This window comes from Oncorhynchus masou, chromosome 6, assembly GCF_036934945.1.
Source record: "Oncorhynchus masou masou isolate Uvic2021 chromosome 6, UVic_Omas_1.1, whole genome shotgun sequence".
In the NCBI taxonomy this organism is placed as follows: Eukaryota; Metazoa; Chordata; class Actinopteri; order Salmoniformes; family Salmonidae; genus Oncorhynchus; species Oncorhynchus masou.
The window spans coordinates 52,192,495-52,215,121 of record NC_088217.1 but is presented as its reverse complement, the minus strand read 5'-3'; the positions used below and the strand labels follow the sequence as shown (position 1 = coordinate 52,215,121).

Below are 22,627 nucleotides of genomic sequence, written 5' to 3'. Positions count from 1 at the left end.
AGCTTCATCACAGTTGCAGATTGCAGTTTTGCTCAATGACAGCACATTTCTGGTGGCCTTCTTCCGTTACGCACAGTTGTTCGGAGCATGCTAGATTGCTAATTATCACAGGTGGTCCCTCAGTCTTCCATCTGTCTTCCACAAACAAAAACGATGCGTGTAGGCCAGTGAAAAACAATTTAAATGTAAAGCCTTTTTAAATTCAGGCTGTAACACAACAACATCTGGAAAAAGTCAAGGGGTGTGAACTTTCTGAAGGCACTGTACCATGCAATCACCTTATCATGGAAATGTTGTATTCATGAGTTGTTACTGATTGTGTGTTTTGTCTGTTTCTCTGCTCAAGATGGCAGGTAATTTTAAGGCAAGCCGGAACACAGAGTGAGTCGCCATGGCGGCAGGAGTGGCTGCATGGCTTCCCTTTGCACGGGCAGCAGCTATTGGCTGGATGCCTGTGGCCAACTGCCCCATGCCCATTGCTCCTAGAGACCACAGAAAGAGACATGACGAGCTGATCATCCTGAACGTGAGTGGACGACGCTTCCAGACCTGGAGGACCACACTGGACCGCTACCCAGACACCCTGCTGGGAAGCTCAGAGAAACAGTTTTTTTACGATGAGGAGACAAAGGAGTATTTCTTCGACCGGGACCCAGACTCCTTCCGCAGCATTCTCAACTTCTACCGGACGGGAAAGTTGCACTATCCTCGCTACGAGTGCATCTCGGCCTATGACGAAGAGCTAACTTTCTTCGGCATCATTCCGGAGATCATCGGCGACTGCTGCTACGAAGAGTACAAGGACCGGAAGCGGGAGAACGCGGAGCGTCTCCAGGATGACCAGGATGACAACAAGGACTGCAAGCTGCCCAACATGACATACAGAGAGACCATGTGGAGGGCCTTTGAGAACCCTCACACCTCCACCATGGCCCTTGTGTTCTACTATGTCACCGGCTTCTTCATCGCCATCTCAGTCCTCACCAACGTGATAGAGACGGTACCTTGCGGTGCCACGCCTTCACAGAAGGATATGCCGTGTGGCGAGCGCTATACCATCGCCTTCTTCTGCATGGACACAGCCTGCGTGCTCATCTTCACCGTGGAGTACCTCATGAGACTGTTCGCCGCGCCCAGCCGCTACCAATTTATGCGCAGTGTGATGAGCATCATAGACGTGGTAGCCATCTTTCCCTACTACATCGGCCTGGTGATGACAGACAATGAGGATGTGAGCGGGGCCTTCGTCACGCTCAGAGTGTTCCGTGTGTTCCGCATCTTCAAGTTCTCCCGCCACTCGCAGGGCCTCAGGATCCTGGGGTACACACTGAAGAGCTGCGCCTCCGAGCTGGGCTTCCTCCTCTTCTCCCTCACCATGGCCATCATCATCTTCGCCACGGTCATGTTCTACGCAGAGAAGGGTTCGTCGTCGACCAAGTTCACCAGCATTCCAGCCTCCTTCTGGTACACCATTGTCACAATGACCACATTGGGGTAAGTCCTCCCTATTTCCCTCTTTCTCTCTCTCCCTGTCTCACTTCCATTCTCTTTCTCTCTCTCTCTCTCTCCCTGTTTCACTTCCATTCTCTTTCTCACTCGCGTTCTCTTCCTCGCTTTTTATCTTTCTTCCAATCTCTTTGTTTTTTTCCTCGCTCTCTCTCACTCTCATTCTCTCAGCAGTTTGGGTTCTCTCTCTCTCCACTTGTGTGGTTCATAAAACAAATTGTGTGTTCTGCATTGGAATGATGCATGCTGTCCCCAAGAGATCTCAAAATGGTTCACAAATGGTTCACAAATCTTCAAATCAGGAGCTCTCAAAAAACTTTACTTGGCATCACCAAATCACAAATATTGATTCATGTTGGGAGTTTTGGTATTCTAAAAAAGTTAAGAAGTCAACCATCCAAGGTTGAATTCAAACAACAAACGTCTTCTGAAGAGGCTTTAGTTAGTTATACAACTATAATTCACTTCAACATGATGAATGCACCTTAAAAAGTTGATTAGCAGTTTTGATCTGGTGCCAAAATGCTTGCCTGTGTTCTACTGCAAACGTAATACCTTGGTCTATTGTTTGGATGTCCTGGATATGTTTTCTGCTGTGTGGTGGAAAATGGAATATGGATAAATGCCAACAGCTTCCTCACTTCTTCAATAGACTAGTGGGTGTATGTATGATGTTGCTGCCCATTTGAGTAATGGTGGAGAGCCACCACTACATTTACAGTATCTACCTGACCTACTAGTATAAACTCTAATGGCAAAGTGTTTACCTCACTGTGGGCTGGCCGAATGCAGTAGCTCCTGGGAAAGTGTGTGTGTGTATGTGTATGTTTATGTGTGTGTGTGTGTGTGTGTGTGTGAGCACGCACGTGCCTGTGCTCCTGCAGGAATTTGTCCATGTGTGTGCGCTTGCCTGAATGTTTTGCGAGGGTAGCAGGAGATTTGTGTGTTCCTTTTATGCCTTTGTCTAGTGGGTGTTTTGTGTCTAATGTCATTTAAAAAATGTCCGTAATCTGGTATGCTCTGGGACACATAATCACAGAAAACAATGATTGTAATAAGAATTGGGATCCTGAATGCCGGTGAAAGGGTTTTTGTTTTTCTCACTAGATTAACAATTGGTTTTAATTTGTTCTGAAAAAATAACTGTATATTCTTTGTAAATGTTACATCTATAGGTACGTACAGTATGTAGATGTAATACTTTTTACAACTATTTTCCTTCTATTTATACTTTATCTGTTTCTGCCAGCTTCTCTTTGGGCTTTGTCCATCTCCACATTATGTTAGTCAAGGAGAAGGACCTCTGACAACCAATGTCTCCCTGGTAGACTGGTGCTGTTATAGCCTGTCTGATTCTTCACTGGCCAGCTAATACAGTGACCTTGACGCTTGATCGCCAAGCAGCCAGGAAGTCTCTCTCCAGGAAATAGTGCCAGGGGAAATAAACGTTCAACCCTGTTCCTGTTCTGTTCTCTTCTGTATCCACCAGTTGCTTCATGAGTGATTCCTCAAGAAATAAGGTCAAAAATATACCAAAATTTGTTGGGCCCCCCCCAAAAAAAATATCCATAGAATGGTCCTTTGGAGGAAAGATTGTTGACATATATTTGACATTTGTATCTAAAAGCATAAAAACATTTAAAGAGATATGACTTTAATTTGGCATATTTTTAAATATATTGTTGGACCTAATATAGTCTACGGGCATACCAACGTTCCAGAGTGGGATCTCTGCTAGTTTTAAAATTGTGTCCCATTTAATACTGAAATATTGTAGCCAATCACATCCCTCCTTTTACTTGTATCATTGCTTATCCTGCAAATCACCAGCAGAGGGCAAGCATTTTGAAAACATTTTCGAATCAAACCAGATTGTATTTGTCACATGCGCCGAATACGATAGGTATAGACCTTACAGTGAAATGCTTACTTACAAGCCCTTAACCAAAAGCCCATGCTAGACCCATCTCCCGGCTAGGGCTCCTGGGCTACTCCTGAAGCCCTCTCCTCGGATACAATATCCAGACCCCTTCTACTGTCGGTACGGGGCACGGAACCCCGCCAATCCTTCACGACTGGAATACCGACATAATCTGCCCAAGGATCCCAACAGACCCCTCAGGCGCGAAGTCTCCTGAAGGCCCATTCTGCTAACCGCGGCCTGCTAGCTATCTATAGCATATTGGACTGTTAGCAGATCCACTGGCCAGTTTCTTGCGACTACTATACCCATTTTGCCAACTGGACTTGGACCCCTCTTCTACTTGGAACCCTACTAATTCCATGACTGGTCTATCGACGTCACAGCACGAGGAGGCAAAAACAGACTTTTCCCCATCCCTCTAAGGCCCTTATGCTAGCTTACTAGACCGGGCCTGCTAGCTTGCTAGCACAGGCCTGCTAACTGTCTGAATCGCCACGTAAGCAGCCAGCCCAGCGCACCACTGGACCTATATGATCACTTGGCTACGTATGCCTCTTCCTAATATCAATATGCCTTGTCCATTACTGTCCTGGTTAGTGATTACTGTCTTATTTCACTGTAGAGCCTATAGCCCTGCTCAATATGCCTTAACCAACCATGTTGTTCCACCTCCCACATATGTGATGACATCACCTGGTTTAAACGTCTCTATATATCTCTCTCTACATTACTCAATGCCTAGGTTTACCTCCAATGTACTCTCTTCCTACCATACCTTTGGCTGTACATTATGCCTTGAATCTATGCTATCGTACCCAGAAACCTGCTCCCTTTACTCTCTGTTCCGAACGTGCAAGACGGCCAGTTCTTATAGCCTTTATCCGTACCCTACTTCTCCTCTGTTCCTCTGGTGATGTAGAGGTTCATCTAGGAACTGCAGTGCCTTGCTCTACTCCTACTCCCCAGGTGCTCTCATTTGTTGACTTCAGTAACCAAAAAAGCCTTGGTTTCATGCATGTTAACGTTAGAAGCCTACTCCCCAAGTTTGCTTTATTCACTGCTTTAGCACATTCTGCCAACCCGGATGTCTTAGCCGTGTCTGAATCATGTCTTAGGAAATCCACCAAAACCCCAGAAAATTCCATCCCTAACTATAACATTTTCCACCAAGATAGAACTGCCAAAGGGGGCGGTGTTGCAATCTACTGCAGAGATAGCCTGCAGAGTTCTATCCTACTATCCAGGTCTGTACCAAAACAATTCAAGCTTCTACTTCTAAAAATGCACCTTTCCAGAAACAAGTCTCTCACCAGTGCCACTTGCTATTGACCACCCTCTGCCCCCAGCTATGCCCTGGACACCATATGTGAATTGATTGCCCCCCATCTATCTTCTGAGCTCGTGCTGCTAGGTGACCTAAACTGGGACATGCTTAACTCTTGAAACTCCCCATCCCGGATCCGGGATCGTGACTAAAGCCTCAGGCTCATTAGCATAACGCAACGTTAACGATTTCTGAAAATCGCAAATAAAATTAAAATAATGCGTTTGCTCTCAAGTTTAGCCTTTTCTTAACAACACTGTCATCTCAGATTTTCAAAATATGCTTTTGAACCATAGAAATGGACTAATTTGTGTAAGAGTATGCAAAGCTAGCATAGCATTTTGTGTAGCATGTAGCACGCAACATTTTCACAAAAGCCAGATAACCAAATAAATAAAATCATTTAACTGATGTTTTCAATGAGGAGGCTCTCAGTCACATACCAAATGCGCAGTGTTTCCTGAAAGCGTCTGTGTGTAGGAGAAATCGTTCCGTTTTCTACATTGCGCCTGGCTACTGAAACGAACCGAAAATGCAGTCACCTACAACGTAAAACTTTTCCGGATTAACTACATAATATCGACCGAAACATGGCAAACGTTGTTTGGAATCAGTCCTCAAGGTGTTTTTTCACATATCTCTTCATTGACATGCAGTTCGTGGAAGCTTGCTTTCCTCTCTGTATTCCTTGGAAAAATACTGGCAGGTGACTTTTGCGCACCAATTTCGGCGCAGGACACCGGGCGGACACGTGGTAAATGTGGTCTCTTATGGTCAATCTTCCAATGATCTGCCTACAAATACGTCACAATGCTGCAGACACCTTGGGAAAACGACAGAGAGGGTTGATTCATTCCTCTTGCGTTCACAGCCATATAAGGAGATCATGACAAACAGAGCCTCAAAAATCCTTGTCATTTCCTGGATGCCATCTCATCTTGGTTTTGCCTGAAGCTCACGTTAAAGGGCACGCACAGAGAAGATCTTTGTATTTCTGGACACGTCAGAGTGTTTTCTTTCGAACAGTAGCAATTATATGCATAGTCGAGCATCTTTTTGTGACAAAATATCTTGTTTAAAACGGGAACGTTTTTCATCCAAAAATGAAATTGCGCCCCTAGAGTTCCAAGAAGTTAACACCTTGGACATCCTACAATCTAAGCTTAATGCCCTCAATCTCACACAAATGATCAATGAACCTACCAGGTACAACCCCAAATCCGTAAACACGGGCACCCTCATAGATATCATCCTAACTAACTCGCCCTCCAAATACACATTTGCTGTTTTTAACCAAGATCTTAGAGATCACTGCCTCATTGCCTGCATCCGTAATGGGTCTGCGGTCAAATGACCACCCCTCATCACTGTCAAACGCTCCCTAAAACACTTCTGCGAACAGGCCTTTCTAATTGACCTGGCAGGGGTATCCTGGAATGACATTGACCTCATCCCGTCAGTAAAATATGCCTGGTTATTCTTTAAAAGTGCCTTCTTCACCATCTTAAATAAGAATGCTCCATTAAAAAAATGTAGATCTAGGAATAGATATAGCCCTTGGTTCACTCCAGACCTGTCTGCCCTTGACCAGCACAAAAACATCTTGTGGCGTTCTGCATTAGCATCGAATAGCCCCCGTGATATGCAACTTTTTAAAGCAGTTAAAATATACACAGGCAGTTAGGAAAGCTAAGGCTAGTTTTTTCAAACAGAAATTTGCATCCTGTAGTACAAACTCAAAAAAGTTCTGGGACACTGTAAAGTCCATGGAGAATAAGAGCACCTCATGAGCACGGAGAGAGCACTGAGGCTAGGAAACACTGTCACTACTGATAAATCCACAATAATTGAAAATTTCAATATGCATTTTTCTACAGCTGGCCATGCTTTCCACCTGGCAACCCCTACCCCGGTCAACAGCTCTGCGCTCCCCACAGCAACTCGCCCAAACCTCCCCCACTACTCCTTCACCCAAATCCAGAGAGCTGATGTTCTGAAAGAGCTGCATAATATGGACCCTTACATATCAACCGGGCTAGACAATCTGGACCCTCTCTTTCTAAAACTATCTGCGGAAATTATTGCAACCCCTATTACTAGCCTGTTCAATCTCTTTTTGTATCGTCTGAGATTCCCAAAGATTGGAAAGCTGCCGCGGTCATCCCCCTCTTCAAAGGGGGATACACTCTGGACCCAAACTGCAACAGAACTATATCTATTCTACCCTGCCTTTCTAAGGTCTTTGAAAGCCAAGTTAACAAACAGATTACCGACCATTTCGAATCTCACCGTACCTCCTTCGCTATGCAATCTCGTTTCAGAGTTGGTCATGGGTGCACCTCAGCCATGCTCAAGGTCCTAAACGATATCATAACCGCCATCGATAAGAGACATTACTGTGCAGCTGTATTCATCGACCTGGCCAAGGCTTCCGACTCTGTCAATCACAACATTCTTATTGGCAGACTCAACAGCCTTGGTTTCTCAAATGATTGCCTCGCTTGGTTCACCAACTACTTCTCCGATAGAGTTCAGTATGTCAAATTGGAGGGTCTGTTGTCCGGACCTGTGGGTGCCACAGGGTTCAATTCTCAGCCGGGAATCTCTTCTCTGTATACATCAATGATGTCGCTCTCACTGCTGGTGATTCTTTGATCCACCTCTACACAGACGACACCATTCTGTATACCTCTGGCCCTTTGTTGGGCACTGTGTTAACTAACCTCCAGATGAGCTTCAATGCCATACAACTCTCCTCCGTGGCCTCCAACTGCTCTTAATTAAATGCAAGTAAAACTAAATGTATGCTCTTCAACCGTTCACTGCCCGCACCTGCCCGCCCGTCCAGCATCACTACTCTGGACGGTTCTGACTTAGAATATGTGGACAACTACAAATACCTAGGTGTCTGGTTAGACTGTAAACTCTCCTTCCAGACTGACATTAAACATCTCCAATCCAAAATGTTATCTAGAATCGGCTTCCTATTTCGCAACAAAGCATCTTTCACTCATGCTGCCAAACATACCCTCTTAAAACTGACCATCCTACCAATCCTCGACTTCGGCGATGTCGTTTACAAAATAGCCTCCAACACTCTACTCAACAAATTGGAAGCAGTCTATCACAGTGCCATACGTTTTGTCACCAAAGCCCCATATTCTACCCACCACTGCGACCTGTATGATCGCGTTGGCTGGCCCTCACTTCATACTCGTTGCCAAACCCACTGGCTCCAGGTCATCTACAAGTCTCTGCTAGGTAAAGCCCCACCTTATCTCAGCTCACTGGTTACTATAGCAGCACCCACCCGTAGCACACGCTCCAGCAGGCATCTCTCACTGGTCACCCCCAAAGCCAATTCTTCCTTTGGCGGCCTCTCCTTCCAGTTCTCTGGTGCCAATAACTGGAATGAACTGCAAAAATCTCTGAAGCTGGAGTCTCTTACCTCCATCACTAGTTTTAAGCACCAGCTGTCAGAGCAGCTCACAGATCACTGCACCTGTATATAGCTCATCTGTAAATAGCCCATCCAATCTACCTCATCCCCATACTGTATTTATTTATTTATTTATCTTGCTCCTTTGCACCCCAGTATCTCAATTTGCACATTCATCTTCTGCACATCCTACCACTCCAGTGTTTAATTGCTATAATGTAATTACTTTACCACCATGGCCTATTTATTGCCTTACCTCCCTTATCTTACCTCATTTGCACATGCTGTATATAGATTTTTCTACTGTATTATTGACTGTATGCTTGTTTATTCCATGTGTAACTCTATGTTGTTGTATGTGTCGAACTGCTTTGCTTTATCGTGGCCAGGTCGCAGTTGCAAATGAGAACTTGTTCTCAACTAGCCTACCTGGTTAAATAAAGGTGAAATAAATTAAACAGTTTTTAAAAAGCAGCAGTAAAATAACAATAGTGAGGCTATGTACAAGGGGTACTGGTACAGAGTCAATGTGCGGGGGCACCGGTTAGTCGAGGTAATTGAGGTAATATATACAAGTAGGTAGAGTTATTAAAGTGACTATGCATAGATAATACACAGAGAGTAGAAGCAGCGTAAAAGAGGGGGGCAATGCAAATAGTCTGGGTAGCCATTTGGCGCTCCAGTACCGCTTTCCGTACGGTAGCAGAGAGAACAATCTATGACTAGCGTGGCTGGAGTCTTTGACAATTTTTAGGGCCTTCCTCTGACACCGCCTGGTATAGAGGTCCTGGATGGCAGGAAGCTTGGCCCCAGTGATGTACTGGGCAGTACGCACTACCCTCTTAAGTACCTTGCGGTCGTACACCGACTGTTGCCATACCAGGCAGTGATGCAACCCGTCAGGATGCTCTCTCTGGTGCAGCTGTAGAACCTTTTGAGGATCTGAGGACCCATGGCAAATCTTTACAGTCTCCTGAGGGGGAATAGGTTTTGTCTTGCCCTCTTCACGACAGTCTTGGTGTGCTTGGACCATGTTAGTTTGTTGGTGATGTGGACACCAAGGAACATGAAACTCTCAACCTGTTCCACCACAGCCCCGTCAATGAGAATGGGGGCATGCTCGGTCCTCCTTTTCTTGTAGTCCACAATCATCTCCTTTGTCTTGAGCACATTGAGGGAGAGGTTGTTGTCCTGGCACCACACTGTCAGGTCTCTGACCTCCTCCCTATAGGCTGTCTCGTTGTCTTTGGTGATCAGGCCACCACTGTTGTGTCATCGGCAAACTTAATGATGGTGTTGGAGTCGTACCTGGCCGTGCAGTCATGAGTGAACTGTGTGTACAGGAGGGGACTGAGCACACACCCCTGAGGGGCCCCCGTGTTGAGGGTCAGCGTGGTGGATATGTTGTTACCTACTCTTACCTAGAGCTCTGGTGTCTGCTCACATTTCTGAGCCTTGGGGTGGTTGTTTCCTTGTTTATGACTTCAAACCTATGCCACTCCCTATAAGAACATCCAAAGGCGAAAGAAACGCATGCCTGTTTAGGCAAGGTGCTGGCTAGCATGTAGGTGTTCCTGTTTGTTGGGAGTAGAACACTTGAGAGAAATGAGAGATGAGAGACGCACTCTAGGAGCTCAGATGTTGTTAAAAAATGTTGTTAAAAAAGCAAAACACAGTGTTGGAGAAGAAAGTAAAAGTGCATTATGTGCCATGTAAAAAAGCTCATGTTTAAGTTCCTTGCTCAGAACATGAGAACATATGAAAGCTGGTGGTTCCTTTTAACATGAGTCTTCAATATTCCCAGTTAAGAAGTTTTAGGTTGTAGTCTTTATAGAAATTATAGGACTATTTCTCTCTATACCATTTGTATTTCATATACCATTGACTATATGATGTTCTTATAGGCACTTTAGTATTGCCAGCCTAATCTCGGGAGTAGATAGGCTTGATGTCATACGAGCCTTTGGTCATTAATATGGTCAAATCCGGAAACCATCATTTCGAAAACAAAATGTTTATTCTTTGTGAAATACGGAATCGTTACGTATTTTATCCAACGGGTGGCAACCCTAAGTCTAAATATTACTGGTCCATAGCACAACCTTCAATGTTACGTCAAAATTATGTAAAATTCTGGCAAATTAATTACGGTCTTTGTTAGGAATAAATGGCCTTTCAACAGTTTGCAACGATCCAGGCGGCCCAAACTGCTGCATATACCCTGACTCTGCCTGCACTGAACGCAAGAGAAGAGACACAATTTCCCTCGTTAATATTGCCTCCTAACAGAAATGTATTTGAACTATATATGCGGTTTTAAAATTGATTTTAAGAAAGGCATTGATGTTTATGGTTAGGTAAATTATTGCAACAATTGTAGTTTTTTCGCGAATGCACTTTTGTTAAATCATCACCCGTTTGATGAAGTTGAAGTCGGCTGTGATTCGATGATAAATTAACAGGCACCGCATTGATTATATGCAACGCAGTGATTAGGTGAAGATTGATTTTTTTTAATGAGAAGTTTAATGCTAGCTAGCAACTTACCTTGGCTCCTTGTGACCACAAGGCCCTTTTGATGTTGCACTTGCGTAACAGGTGGTCAGCCTGCCACGCAGTCTCCTCATGGATTGCAATGTAATCATCCGTAATCAGATTACTGATTGTTATGAAAACTTGAAATCGGCATAATTAATCGGCCATGTCTACCTCTCGTACGTACAGTCACTGAGGGGACGACGTCACCGATGCACTTATGAAGCCAGTGACCGATGTGGTGTACTCCTCAATGCCATCGGAAGAATCCTGGAACATATTCCAGTCTGTGCTAGCAAAACAGTCCCGTAGCTTAGCATCTGCTTCATCTGACCACTTTTTTTTTGACCGAGTTACTGGTGCTTCCTACTTTACTTTTCGCTTGTAATCAGGAATCAGGAGAATATAATTATGGTCAGATTTGCCAAATGGAGGGCGAGGGAGAGCTTTGTACGTGTCTCTGTGTGTGGAGTAAAGGTGGTCTTGAGTTGTTTTTCCTCTGGTTGCAAATTCAACATGCTTGTAGAAATGAAGTAAAACAGATTTAAGTGCCATCATCAATTTGTGGTGGTAAATAGACAACTACGAAGAATATATATGAAAACTATCTTGGTAGATAGTGTGGTCTACAGCTTATCATGAGATACTCTACCTCAGGTGAGCAAAACCTCAAGACTTCCTTAGATATTGTGCACCAGCTGTTGTTTACAAATATACATAGACAGTCACCGTTTGTCTTACCAGAGGCTACTGTTCGTCTTTCAGCCACGACTCGGGGAAACATAAGATATTACAGTTTTTAATGTCCTGTTGGTAGGATATACGTGCTTGTAGTTCGTCCACTTTATTATCCAGCAATTGTACGTTGGCCAATAGTACTGATGGCAAAGGCAGATTAGCCATTTGTCACTGGTTCCTTACAAGGCACCCTGATCTCCTTCCACGATATCTCCATCTTTTTCTCCCACGAATGCCTGTGATGAGAGCCTCGTCAGTTGTCTGGAGTAAATCCCTCTCGTTCGACTCAAAGAGAAATTCTATGTCCAGTTTAAGGTGACTAATCGCTGTTCTGATGTCCAGAAGACGGCAACAGCAACATTATGTATAAAATAAGTTACAAACAACGCGAAAAACAAACAAAATAGCACGGTTGGTTAAGAGGCCATAAAATGGCAGCCACCCCTCCGCCTCCATTTCTTGTTTGTTTTCCCATTTGCTCTGTTGCTAATGCTTACAATTGGATCATAACTCTAAATTGCAGCGATTCCACTCTGGATGAACTTGTGGATACCATTTTTATGTCTCTGTGTCCAGTATGAAGGAAGTTTGAGGTAGTTTCGCAGGCCAATGCTAACTAGTGTTAGCGCAATGATTGGAAGTCTATGGGTATCTGCTAGCATACTATTTTTGCCAAAATCCCGAAGTATCCCTTTAAAGTGACACTTTTTGGGGGATATATGGTATTTGAGTTGCCTGTCTAACAATTCCATTTGCTCCTCCCCAAATGTTTTTAAATGAAAGTTAATTGATGCACACAATCTTCTATAATTTCCCATTATTACAGAATGGATCACCACAGAAACTCAGTAGTCATTCAACCATCTTGTTCCGACACAGCGTTTCTAAAGCCTGCCACTTTGCTCACCTGCTGAAGGGGCATATGCTCAGGTGATGAGGTCACCCATTTCCCATCTGTCTTTTTATGTAAGAACCATGGATGCAAACCAAGCATCCATCGACACCCCAAACACAAGTCACCAGTAAATCTTCCAATTTAGGTGTTCAGATTAAGATTTGTGGAAGTAGAGATAGTGTTGTCTTTTTAATTTATTTCCCTTATCTTGGAATTACATGTACAAATAATGTATATGCAGTCATTCTCTGGCAAGCTAAAATCAGGGCCTGTCAGTAGGCTATGCTGGAGGACCCCATCGGCATACCATCAGCTGTGGTAATACAGTATACTGTATGTGTTGTAAATATTCCTCCCCATCCCAACTCCGTTATCAAAACCAGAAAGACCTTTACCGGGCAAACATGACTCTATTCGTGTCTACAGTTTAAGGTTGAATTTAAACAACAACACTGAGAAAAACAAATAAATAAATAAAAAGCGGTGTGCAGGTGTGGTTGGAAGCACACAGGCTTATATAAAAACCACACCACAAAAAAACTACATACAAAACATAAGTAAAAAATATCAGAAAGGCTTGTTAAAACAGATTTTTTTAAAAACACTAATCATAAAAGTACAAATGAATCGATCCGCAAACACAAAGAACTGAAAAACGGTATATATGTTAATTAAACGTGTGTGTGCATGTGTGGTGGTGAGTGTGTGAGAGTTGGGCTATAAGGAGGAGATTACTGAGTTGACATTGACGGATGATGAGGTTTTGGCAATGTGAAGATATGACTTCCAGAGTACGGTACCTCTGTATCTGATTAGAGAATCGACTATGTGAGGTGTGACAGAGGGGAGGCTAGAGGTTATCGCAGTGTCTTGTGTTATATAGATGGATTTCAGAATTAGCCTGGAAGAATCCATTGAAGGGTTTAGGTAAACTGTCTGGGAGGTATGAGCATTTGTAGATGAAAATGCATAATTGGTGTACATTAATGTTGTAAGTAGACAAGATATTGTTTCTTAAACAAAGGTGTAGATGGAGCCAGGTAATTAGAGGAGATGGCTAGTCTTTTGTATGATGAGTAATTTGTGGAGGTAAGAGGCGTGTGTACTGGCCCAGACAATATTACAATAAATTAGATATAGGTAAATTAAGATACAGAATAGAGTTAGGAAGCAAGCCTGATAAATCACACCGCAAATCTTTCTGATGATACCAACATATTTCATCACTTTGCTGCAGACAAATTGAATATGATCTTTCCAGTATCATTTTTCAGCAATTAGAACTCAGAGGAATGCGACTTGTGACTTAAAAAAAAAAATGTGGATACAATAAAGATTTTACATGAAAGATAATTTGTTTATCTGGAACCAATCATACAATTTGTCCATGCCTGGGTTGGCTTCATTAATTAGTCAATCAAAATAATTTTATGATAAAATCAAATTGGTGTCATCAGCAAGAGAATGGGAAGTGCGGTAGAAGACACAGCAGCAAGGTCATTGATATAGGAATAACAAAGGTCCAATTATCGAACCCTGTTAGACACCACAGGATATCTTGACCCTGGTAGATGCAGACATTTGCATAAACAAATTGTTGTCTATCATAAATATAACTATATAACCAATTATATCGTATAATCATGAAAAACGAAATATTAGAAAGTAATATTTCATGATCAACCGTGTTAAACACTTTGGATAAATCTAAAAAGATGCCAAGAGCGTGTTCATTGTTGTTAAAGGCTGTAAATATTTGACCCACATGTTGCAAAAGAGACATATCTGTGGAGTAGTTTTTACGAAAACCTATTAGTGCTCATATAGAATACAGTGTTGATTTTAAATGTTTCAACATTCTCTTATACACTAATTTTTCTAGTATTTTAGAGGAATACCAGTTTGCATAGATTTGGTGAAAATATACGTTAGAGGCTCAGTGATCGAGGAAGACACTGATTTCACTAGAGGCACCAATCTCGTCATGACCTGCTGCTGATATCTTTTAAGTTACCAATTACCTCCATCACATGGGCTCCTGAGTGGCGCAGCGATCTAAGGCACTGCATTTCAGTGATAAGAGGCATTACAACAGACCCTGGTTTGATTCCAGGCTGTGTCACAAACGTCCGTGATTGAGAGTCCCATAGGGTGGCGCACAATTGGCCCAGCGTTGTCCGGGTTAGGGTTTTGCCGGGGTAGGCCGTCATTGTAAATAAGAATTTGTTAACTGACTTGCTTAGTTCAATAAAGGTGAAATAAAAAAACATCAGGACGATCAAACTGGAGAAGAGAACGGAAATGTCCCTTAACATAATCCAAGGGATTTCCATCAGTTTTTAAATTCACATGAAATAACACCAGGATCACTATAGTTCTTATTTCCAACAATATATTGAGATGGGATAGTTGTAGATCCCTTTTTCCTATTCAACAGTTGATTGATGATTTTTTCTATTATTTAAGGATTCTGGAATTTCTATTATTAAAATATATTTTTGGGGATCTCCCCGAAGTTGGTGTGTAAATTTGTTCTTATACTTTTTGTAATTTGCAGAATTCAGAGGAAAGGGATTTGTGAGAAACTTTTTATAACGTCTTGTTTTTTTTTTTAACTGAGGGTTTTTTGAGGCCGGTTTTAAACCAAGGTTTCCAGAACCCTTCTGCTGCTCTCTTTTAACTAAGGGAACGCATTGGTGAAGTACAGAGTTGATCAACATCTTAAAGCGCTCACAATTACTTTTCTTAAATATTGTACATGTAATGCTACTAATCATTCCCACCTGTTCATTCCCAGCTGCCAACGAGAGGTGGAAAATTGTAAAGTGGTCAGAAATGTCTGTATAAAGTATACCTGCATTAGGCACATTATTCAAAGAATTTGTAAAAAAATATGATCAATAAGGGTGGCACATGAATTGGTCACTCTTGTGGGCTTATATATGAGGGAATACAGATAGATGGAGTATAAAGCATTCAACAAGTCAGATATCAGTGAGTGATTCTCACTTTTAAATACATTTATGTTTCAATCACCCTACAGAAAGCATTGCAACATCTTTATCAATCAAATCCAAGGTTCATGCAAGGATATCAATGAAACTACCAAATGTCAGAATCGGCTAGCCGATAGATGCATCCAATGACCACTTTCTTACTGCAAGAAAAGGAATAGGAGTGCCTTTCTATGAAAGGAGATTCAACACCAATGTCATCAGATGTGAGTGTGAGGTCCCTCTCTCACAAAGAGTTGAAAATGTTTACAATCAAAAATGGACACTCCTCCTCCAACTCTTGAGGTTCTACAGTGGTGAACAGCATGATAAGGGGACATGTCATAAAGCGCGGTTGTCTCTTCAGTCAACCATGTTTCTGAACGGGCAACAATGGGAAATTCACGACTGAGAGAAGACAGATAATGAACAAGGTGGTCATGATTTTTTAGGAAGACTGCGGACGTTCAAGTGAAAGGTCGAAAACAAGCTTGTGAGATACTGCTATACAGGTTGTTCAATTGCGTAACACTACAGCAATCACAAGTGATATAATTATTTCTAGTAAGTTTCAGGAAATGTGAATCTGGATCAACACAATCATTATATTTATCGTTCGCTTCATTAATATCTAACGGGTTAAAGATCTCGTTATCAGGGTTGACATATATACAGTCGGGAATTGTATATACAGTGCCTTGCGAAAGTATTCGGCCCCCTTGAACTTTGCGACCTTTTGCCACATTTCAGGCTTCAAACATAAAGATATAAAACTGTATTTTTTGTGAAGAATCAACAACAAGTGGGACACAATCATGAAGTGGAACGACATTTATTATTACACACAGGTGGATTGTATTTATCATCATTAGTCATTTAGGTCAACATTGGATCATTCAGAGATCCTCACTGAACTTCTGGAGAGATTTTGCTGCACTGAAAGTAAAGGGGCTGAATAATTTTGCACGCCCAATATTTCAGTTTTTGATTTGTTAAAAAAGTTTGAAATATCCAATAAATGTTGTTCCACTTCATGATTGTGTCCCACTTGTTTGTGATTCTTCACAAAACAATACAGTTTTATATCTTTATGTTTGAAGCCTGAAATGTGGCAAAAGGTCGCAAAGTTCAAGGGGGCCGAATACTTTCGCAAGGCACTGTACAGTCGGAACTGAAACATTGAAATGCGTGCCTCCCATACAGCCATACATTTGTGTTAGTTTTATCAATAGGGGTGCAATTACTATGGAATGCACATTGAGACAGTCCATGTAACACCACTGCGGACTTCAGAGGGTTATGCCATGTAGAGCAATGTGTGTTTTTTGGTCATGAGGTTAGGGGAAACGGATGAACAAATAGAGTAAATATGCATGTATGGTTGTGAGTCCAATCAATGTACTATAGCTGAGTCACTTGCCATATACCTACGAGAGGGAGGGTGAACGACCAGCTGATCGTACTTCAGGTACGCGATATTGCCTTTTGTTCTTCAATTAGTCATGGCAGCATTTTCTTTCTTCTTAGACATACTTTTTTTTCTGAAGTCTTCATTGATGAAGATTTTGGTTCCCTTCAGGCACTTGGCTCTCCTGAGAATCTCCTCATCTTTGAACCTGAGCAGTTTCACCACTAGTATGGATCCCAGATTGGACCCAGATTTTCTATTGAAGGAGAAGTTTGTATTTTTTAACAACCAAATCTCTATTTTTGATGTAAATGGTTTGTCATAGAAGGGTCCAGACACCTTTTGGGGGACTTCCCTTCTTTTCTCATCCTCGTTGTGCAGTATGTTGGCCAAGAAAAAAAAATGGCTCCAAAAACATCAAAATACATCCTTTAAGAACTGGCAAAATCTCCCAGTATAATGATGCAGGTCTTTTGATGTTGTACACAATGAAATTATGTCATTCCAAACCTTATCCGCAGCGTTAAATTACATTGATTTGTGTCTTGAGTGATACTTCGCCGTCCATTCTACAGGTAGTTCCAAAATAAAGGAGTTGATGAGCGATACAAAGTATATTGAAAGCAAGTGCTTCCACACACAGGTTCCATACTCATGTAGAATCTATGCCAAGTTGCATTGAAGCTGTTCTGGGAACTCGTGGTGGCCCAACGCTCTATTAAGACACTTAATATTGACGTTTCCTTTTATTTTGGCCTGTAGCAGCAGGCTACACGGAGTATGGAACAGCTGGATAGGGGAAGCGGTTCGAGTTGCACAAAAGAGAATATACTGCTGCGGATAAAGTTTGGAATTTTCACAATTTCATGTTTACAACATCTAAAGACCTGCCTCACAATACTGAGAGCTTTTGCCATTTCTAAAAGGACATAATTGGGTGTTTTTTGGAGCATTTTTCAGGACCCCCATACTGCACAATGAAGATAAGGAAGTGATTCCGCTGTTTTGGGGTGTTGATCAAGTGAAATCACAAAAAAACCTTTTCTGGACCCTTCTATAACATCCCATTTACATACAAAATTTAGATGTGGTTATAAAAAATAAAACTTTGCCTTTTAAAGAAGCAATTTGGGTGTGTACTTGTGTGTGTGTACTTGTGTGTGTACGTGTGTGTGTGTGTGTGCTGTGGGGTGTGAGTGTGAGAGAGGGAGATTGCGGAGCCTGACTCCTACGACAGCGATGGAGGGCTCTGTTCTACAGTGTGTGAATGGAACCATACATCACTGAGTAGAAAGGAGCCCAGTCTGGTTAATAATGCATTGTGTTTTATCATAGAATACAGTACCTGTAACATTTTTTCAAAAACATACGGCATTCCTGTCACTGATACCCTCTCTGACACCATTATTGGAAGACGTAGTAGGCGATGTGTGATTATCATATTTACCAACCAGACTGTATTACGTTTGTCTCTCCATTTTGCTCTGTTCAGTTTCCAAACTGTGAAGGGGTTAATATACATACAGTGCATTCTGAACGTATTCAATCTTAAGTCTTCTTGGGTATGACGCACACCTGTATTTGGGGAGTTTCTCCCATTCTTCTCTGTAGGTCCTCTCAAGCTCTGTCAGGTTGGATGGGGAACATTGCTGCACAGTTATTTTCAGGTCTCTCCAGAGATGTTCGATTGGGTTCAAGTCCGGGCTCTGGCTGGACCACTCAAGGACATACAGAGACTTGGCCCGAAGCCACTCCTGCATTGTTTTGGCTGTGTGCTTAGGGTCATTGTCCTGTTGGAAGGTGAACCTTTGCCCCAGGTCCTGAGCACTCTGGAGCAGGTTTTCAACAATAATCTCTCTGTACTTTGCTCTGTTCATCTTTCCCTTGATCCTTGTCTTCCTATCCCTGCTGCTGAAAAACATCCCCACAGAATGATGCTACCACCACCATGCTTCACCATAGGAATGGTGCCAGGTTTCCTCCAGACGTGATGCTTGGCATTCAGGCCAAATAGTTCAATCTTTGTTTCATCAGACCAGGGAATCTTGTTTCTCATGGTCTGAGAGTCCTTTAGGAGCCTTTCAGCAAACTCCAAGCAGGCTGCCATGTGCCTTTTACTGAGGAGTGGTTCCATCTGGCCACTCTACCATAAAGGCCTGATTGGTGGAGTGCTGCAGAAATGGAAGGTTCTCCCATCTCCACAGAGGAACTCTGGAGCTCTGTCAGAGTGACCATCGGGTTCTTGGTCACCTCCCTGACCAAGGCCCTTTTTTTAAAACTTTTTTTATTTATTTCACTTTTATTTAACCAGGTAGGCTAGTTGAGAACAAGTTCTCATTTGCAACTGCGACCTGGCCAAGATAAAGCATAGCAGTGTGAGCAGACAACACAGAGTTACACATGGAGTAAACAATTAACAAGTCAATAACACAGTAGGAAAAAAAAAAGCTGGCCGGGCAGCCAGCTCTAGGAAGAGTCTTGGTGGTTCCAAACTTCTTCCATTTAAGAATGATGGAGGCCACTGTGTTCTTGGGGACCTTCAATGCTGCAGAAATGTTTTGGAACCCTTCCCCAGATCTGTGTCTTGACACAATCCTCTCTCGGAGCTCTATGAACAATTCTTTCGACCTCATGGCTTGGTTTTTGCTCTGATATGCACTGTCAACTGTGGGACCTTGTATAAACATGTGTGTGCATTTCTAAATCATGTCCAATCAATTGAATTTACTACAGGTGGACTCCAATCAAGTTGGAAACAGGATGCACCTGAGCTCAATTCCGAGTCTCATAGCAAAGGGTCTGAATACTTATGTAAATAATGTATCTGTTTTTTACTTTTAATACATTTGCAAAAAATGTCTAATAACCTATTTTCACTTTGTCATTATGGGATATTGTGTGTAGATTGAAACATTTAATTCAATCCATTTTAGAATAAGGCTGTAATGTAACAACATTTTGAAACAGTCAAGGGGTCTGAATACTTTCGAATGCACTGTATATAACCTTCCTCAGACTCTCAAACCCCTGCAAGGACAGACGATCCACCTTCCATCTCAGACCCTCCCTATTCAGGAATATACCTGTCCAACAACATCCATGCAACCCTTTTTGGCAACCACTTTTGATCCTGTCTGTTCTCTGTTGCTGACTGCCACCCTCCTCCGTCCCTGTCAGGGAGAAGACAGCGCAGCCTTTTCTGGGTAATGGGATGTACAGGGGGCTAGTGATGGGGGAAGGATGTGAGGGAAGGTAAGGCTGGATAAACACACCTCGGCTTCAGAGGAACAGGGCTGTTAAATCAACTTCAGGTGGCTGATAAAAGGATCTCAATTGAATCCCAGCAAGAGCGGCTCCCAGCTGCCTGCCGGATAGATAGATAGATTCCCAGGCATTGGTAGCCAGCAGCAGCAGCAGCAGCAACGGGACTGGACCCAAAAGATTGATGGGGATGGAGGAAGCCCTTTCTCTTCTCTTCCCCCTCTCTCCCATCCCCAAGTGGTTCCCAGGGGGGAGTGTGGCTTTTTTGGGCCCATCAACAGTGTGATATCTGTTTAAAAATGCAATCTGATGGACCCGCGAGTGGAGTGCGGAGCAATCGTTTTACCTGAGCACAGATGACGAGGCACAGGCAGGCCAAGCACAAGAGGTTCACTGGGTTGTGTCATTGACTCCCCAAAACAATAACCCAATAATGAGTGCTATATTAATAATAAGGTGTGCTGTGAACTACACCATGACTCTGGTGTTATAATTAGCCTGATTCTCCCAGTTGTAAAGTCCTGAACCAACGTACTCTGTGGCAGAGCATCGGAAGTGAGAGGAATGTTGTTATGCATGTAGGTCATGTTCCCATCTGCCTTAATCACTGGCTATATATAATCTGCTTCAGAGAGACGTTTAGCCCTCTCTCCTGTGTTGAGTGTCTTTCTGAGACATTTAAAGCAACAAGGTATCACGTCTCACTTCAGTATTCAACATTTGTCCAGGGGGAGGATAAATGCAACATTTTGACAGTTAAGTTTGGGCATTCACTGTGACTGGTTAAGGTAAGGTTTATGGTTCGGGATAGGGTTAAACCAGAAAACAATTAAATCAGTGCCTGATTTAATTGGGACTGAATCTGCAATCCTCGGAGCCGGATCCCACTTGATGGTAGGAGAGCCCAACAGTGGAGGTGTCATAATACCCATAAAACCTAGCGGTCAAACAGGGAAATGGTTCTAATAGTTTTTCCACCCTTCATTTTTCCCATAGGGAATTTTAAAGTTCGGGCTGTGTTTCTTGTAGGCTTACACTGGCGTGGAGTTTTGATAACCATGTAAATCTCTCTGGTGACTATTATCAATATACAGTATGCAGCTCTATTTATTCTCAGGTTCAAAAATGCTAATTAGCATCAAAGTAGACATCATGCAAGAATACAAATCCCTGCCAGCTCCTGCACATCATCTCTATCGGACGCCTTCGCTAACAAGTATAGTGTTAATTTAAAACTTGCAGAAGACAGTTTCACAGAATTGTCCATTTAAAGACATTTTGCCAATTTATTCATTACAAAATTTAGCTCACATTAGATATTTAATCCAGAGATTCTTACCTTTGCCTCAAATTCGGCAGTCTCGTCCAGATCATCATGGCGTTTGTAGTTCTTTATGACACAAAAGCTGAAGAACGTACGCACATCCAGGTACTTTCCACAGGTGCTGGGGTTGTAGGCCAAACTCATGGATAACAGGAAGGAAACCGCTGCACACTGCTCCTCATGCTCACAGGTGATATTTATTTACAACAACGTTTTGGACACTTAGGTCTTCATCAGGCATCCATATACCAGGTGGGGGTGGAATGTCCTATATATAGGGGCAGTTCAGTGACATCACTTCCTGAAACAGGAGATTAAAAAGGTATGACATAGGTTTCACAATATTAGCATTCAATGTATCAAAATATATGAGCATACACAAGGAATGTAATATACATGCACATACAATATTCAATTAGGATTTTTTTTTTAAGAAAAAAAGATTTGGACATATTGAAACTATAAAAAAGGTTTCAAGTCAAACTCCTCATTAAGGCCAAGAGGAGACAGTGTGTTGAGCCTGTGGATCCAGAAAGATTCCCTTGGAAGAAGTTTCCTCTCAATGTCCCCTCCACTGCTTGATCTCTTGACCATTTCTATTCCAATGTATCTCAGAGAACTAATAGGATGTCCAGCTTGTACAACATGAACAGCAACCAGATTTGTTGTCTCACCTGTCTGTACATTGCTGCGGTGCTCACTGATCCGTGTCTTAAGGCTTCTATGGGTTTTCCCTATGTAAGACAGACCACAAGGACATTTCAGCATGTAAATAACATTGGTGCACATGCAGGTAGAATTATCTTAAATCTTTGTCCTGTGTAGGGGGGTTGTGGGTAAATTAGTTGCACTTATATGTGAAGCTGCATTGAGCATATTGGCCGCATTTGTATTTACCCTCCGTAAGTTTCCCTTTTCTCTGGTGGGTAATTAGATTTAACCACAATGTCTCTCACATTTGGGGGTCTTTTAAAGATCATATGTGGGGGATGTTTAAAAATGGGTTTAAATTGTGGGTCAGTATCAGTAATGTACCAGTGCTTCCTGATAATGATCTGAAATGCCTTCCCCAATGGTGAGTATCGGGTGAAGCATGATGGGACATGATCTGCTTTTTCTTTAACTTTTGGTTGAAGGCCTTCCAACTGTGTTAGTCTTTCAAAACGATCATTGGCATGTTTTACCCAATTGTCTTTGTACCCCCTTTCTCTAAACCTTTGTGTGAGGTCCGTGGTCTGTTTCTAATAAGAAGCATCAGAGCTGCATATTCTTCTGATGCG

At 42.5% G+C, this 22,627-nt stretch overlaps 1 protein-coding gene across 1 annotated transcript in view; it reads left to right on the top strand.

Annotated features, from left to right (window-relative positions):
• Positions 1 to 391: 391 nt before the first annotated feature.
• The window catches only part of LOC135541152 (potassium voltage-gated channel subfamily D member 3-like), a 115,035-nt gene continuing 92,799 nt past the window's right edge, over positions 392 to 22,627 (top strand). The window contains exon 1 of the mRNA XM_064967266.1: positions 392 to 1,494. Within this exon, the coding sequence (XP_064823338.1) occupies positions 392 to 1,494 (1,103 nt within the window). The remainder of the gene's footprint in view (positions 1,495 to 22,627) is intronic.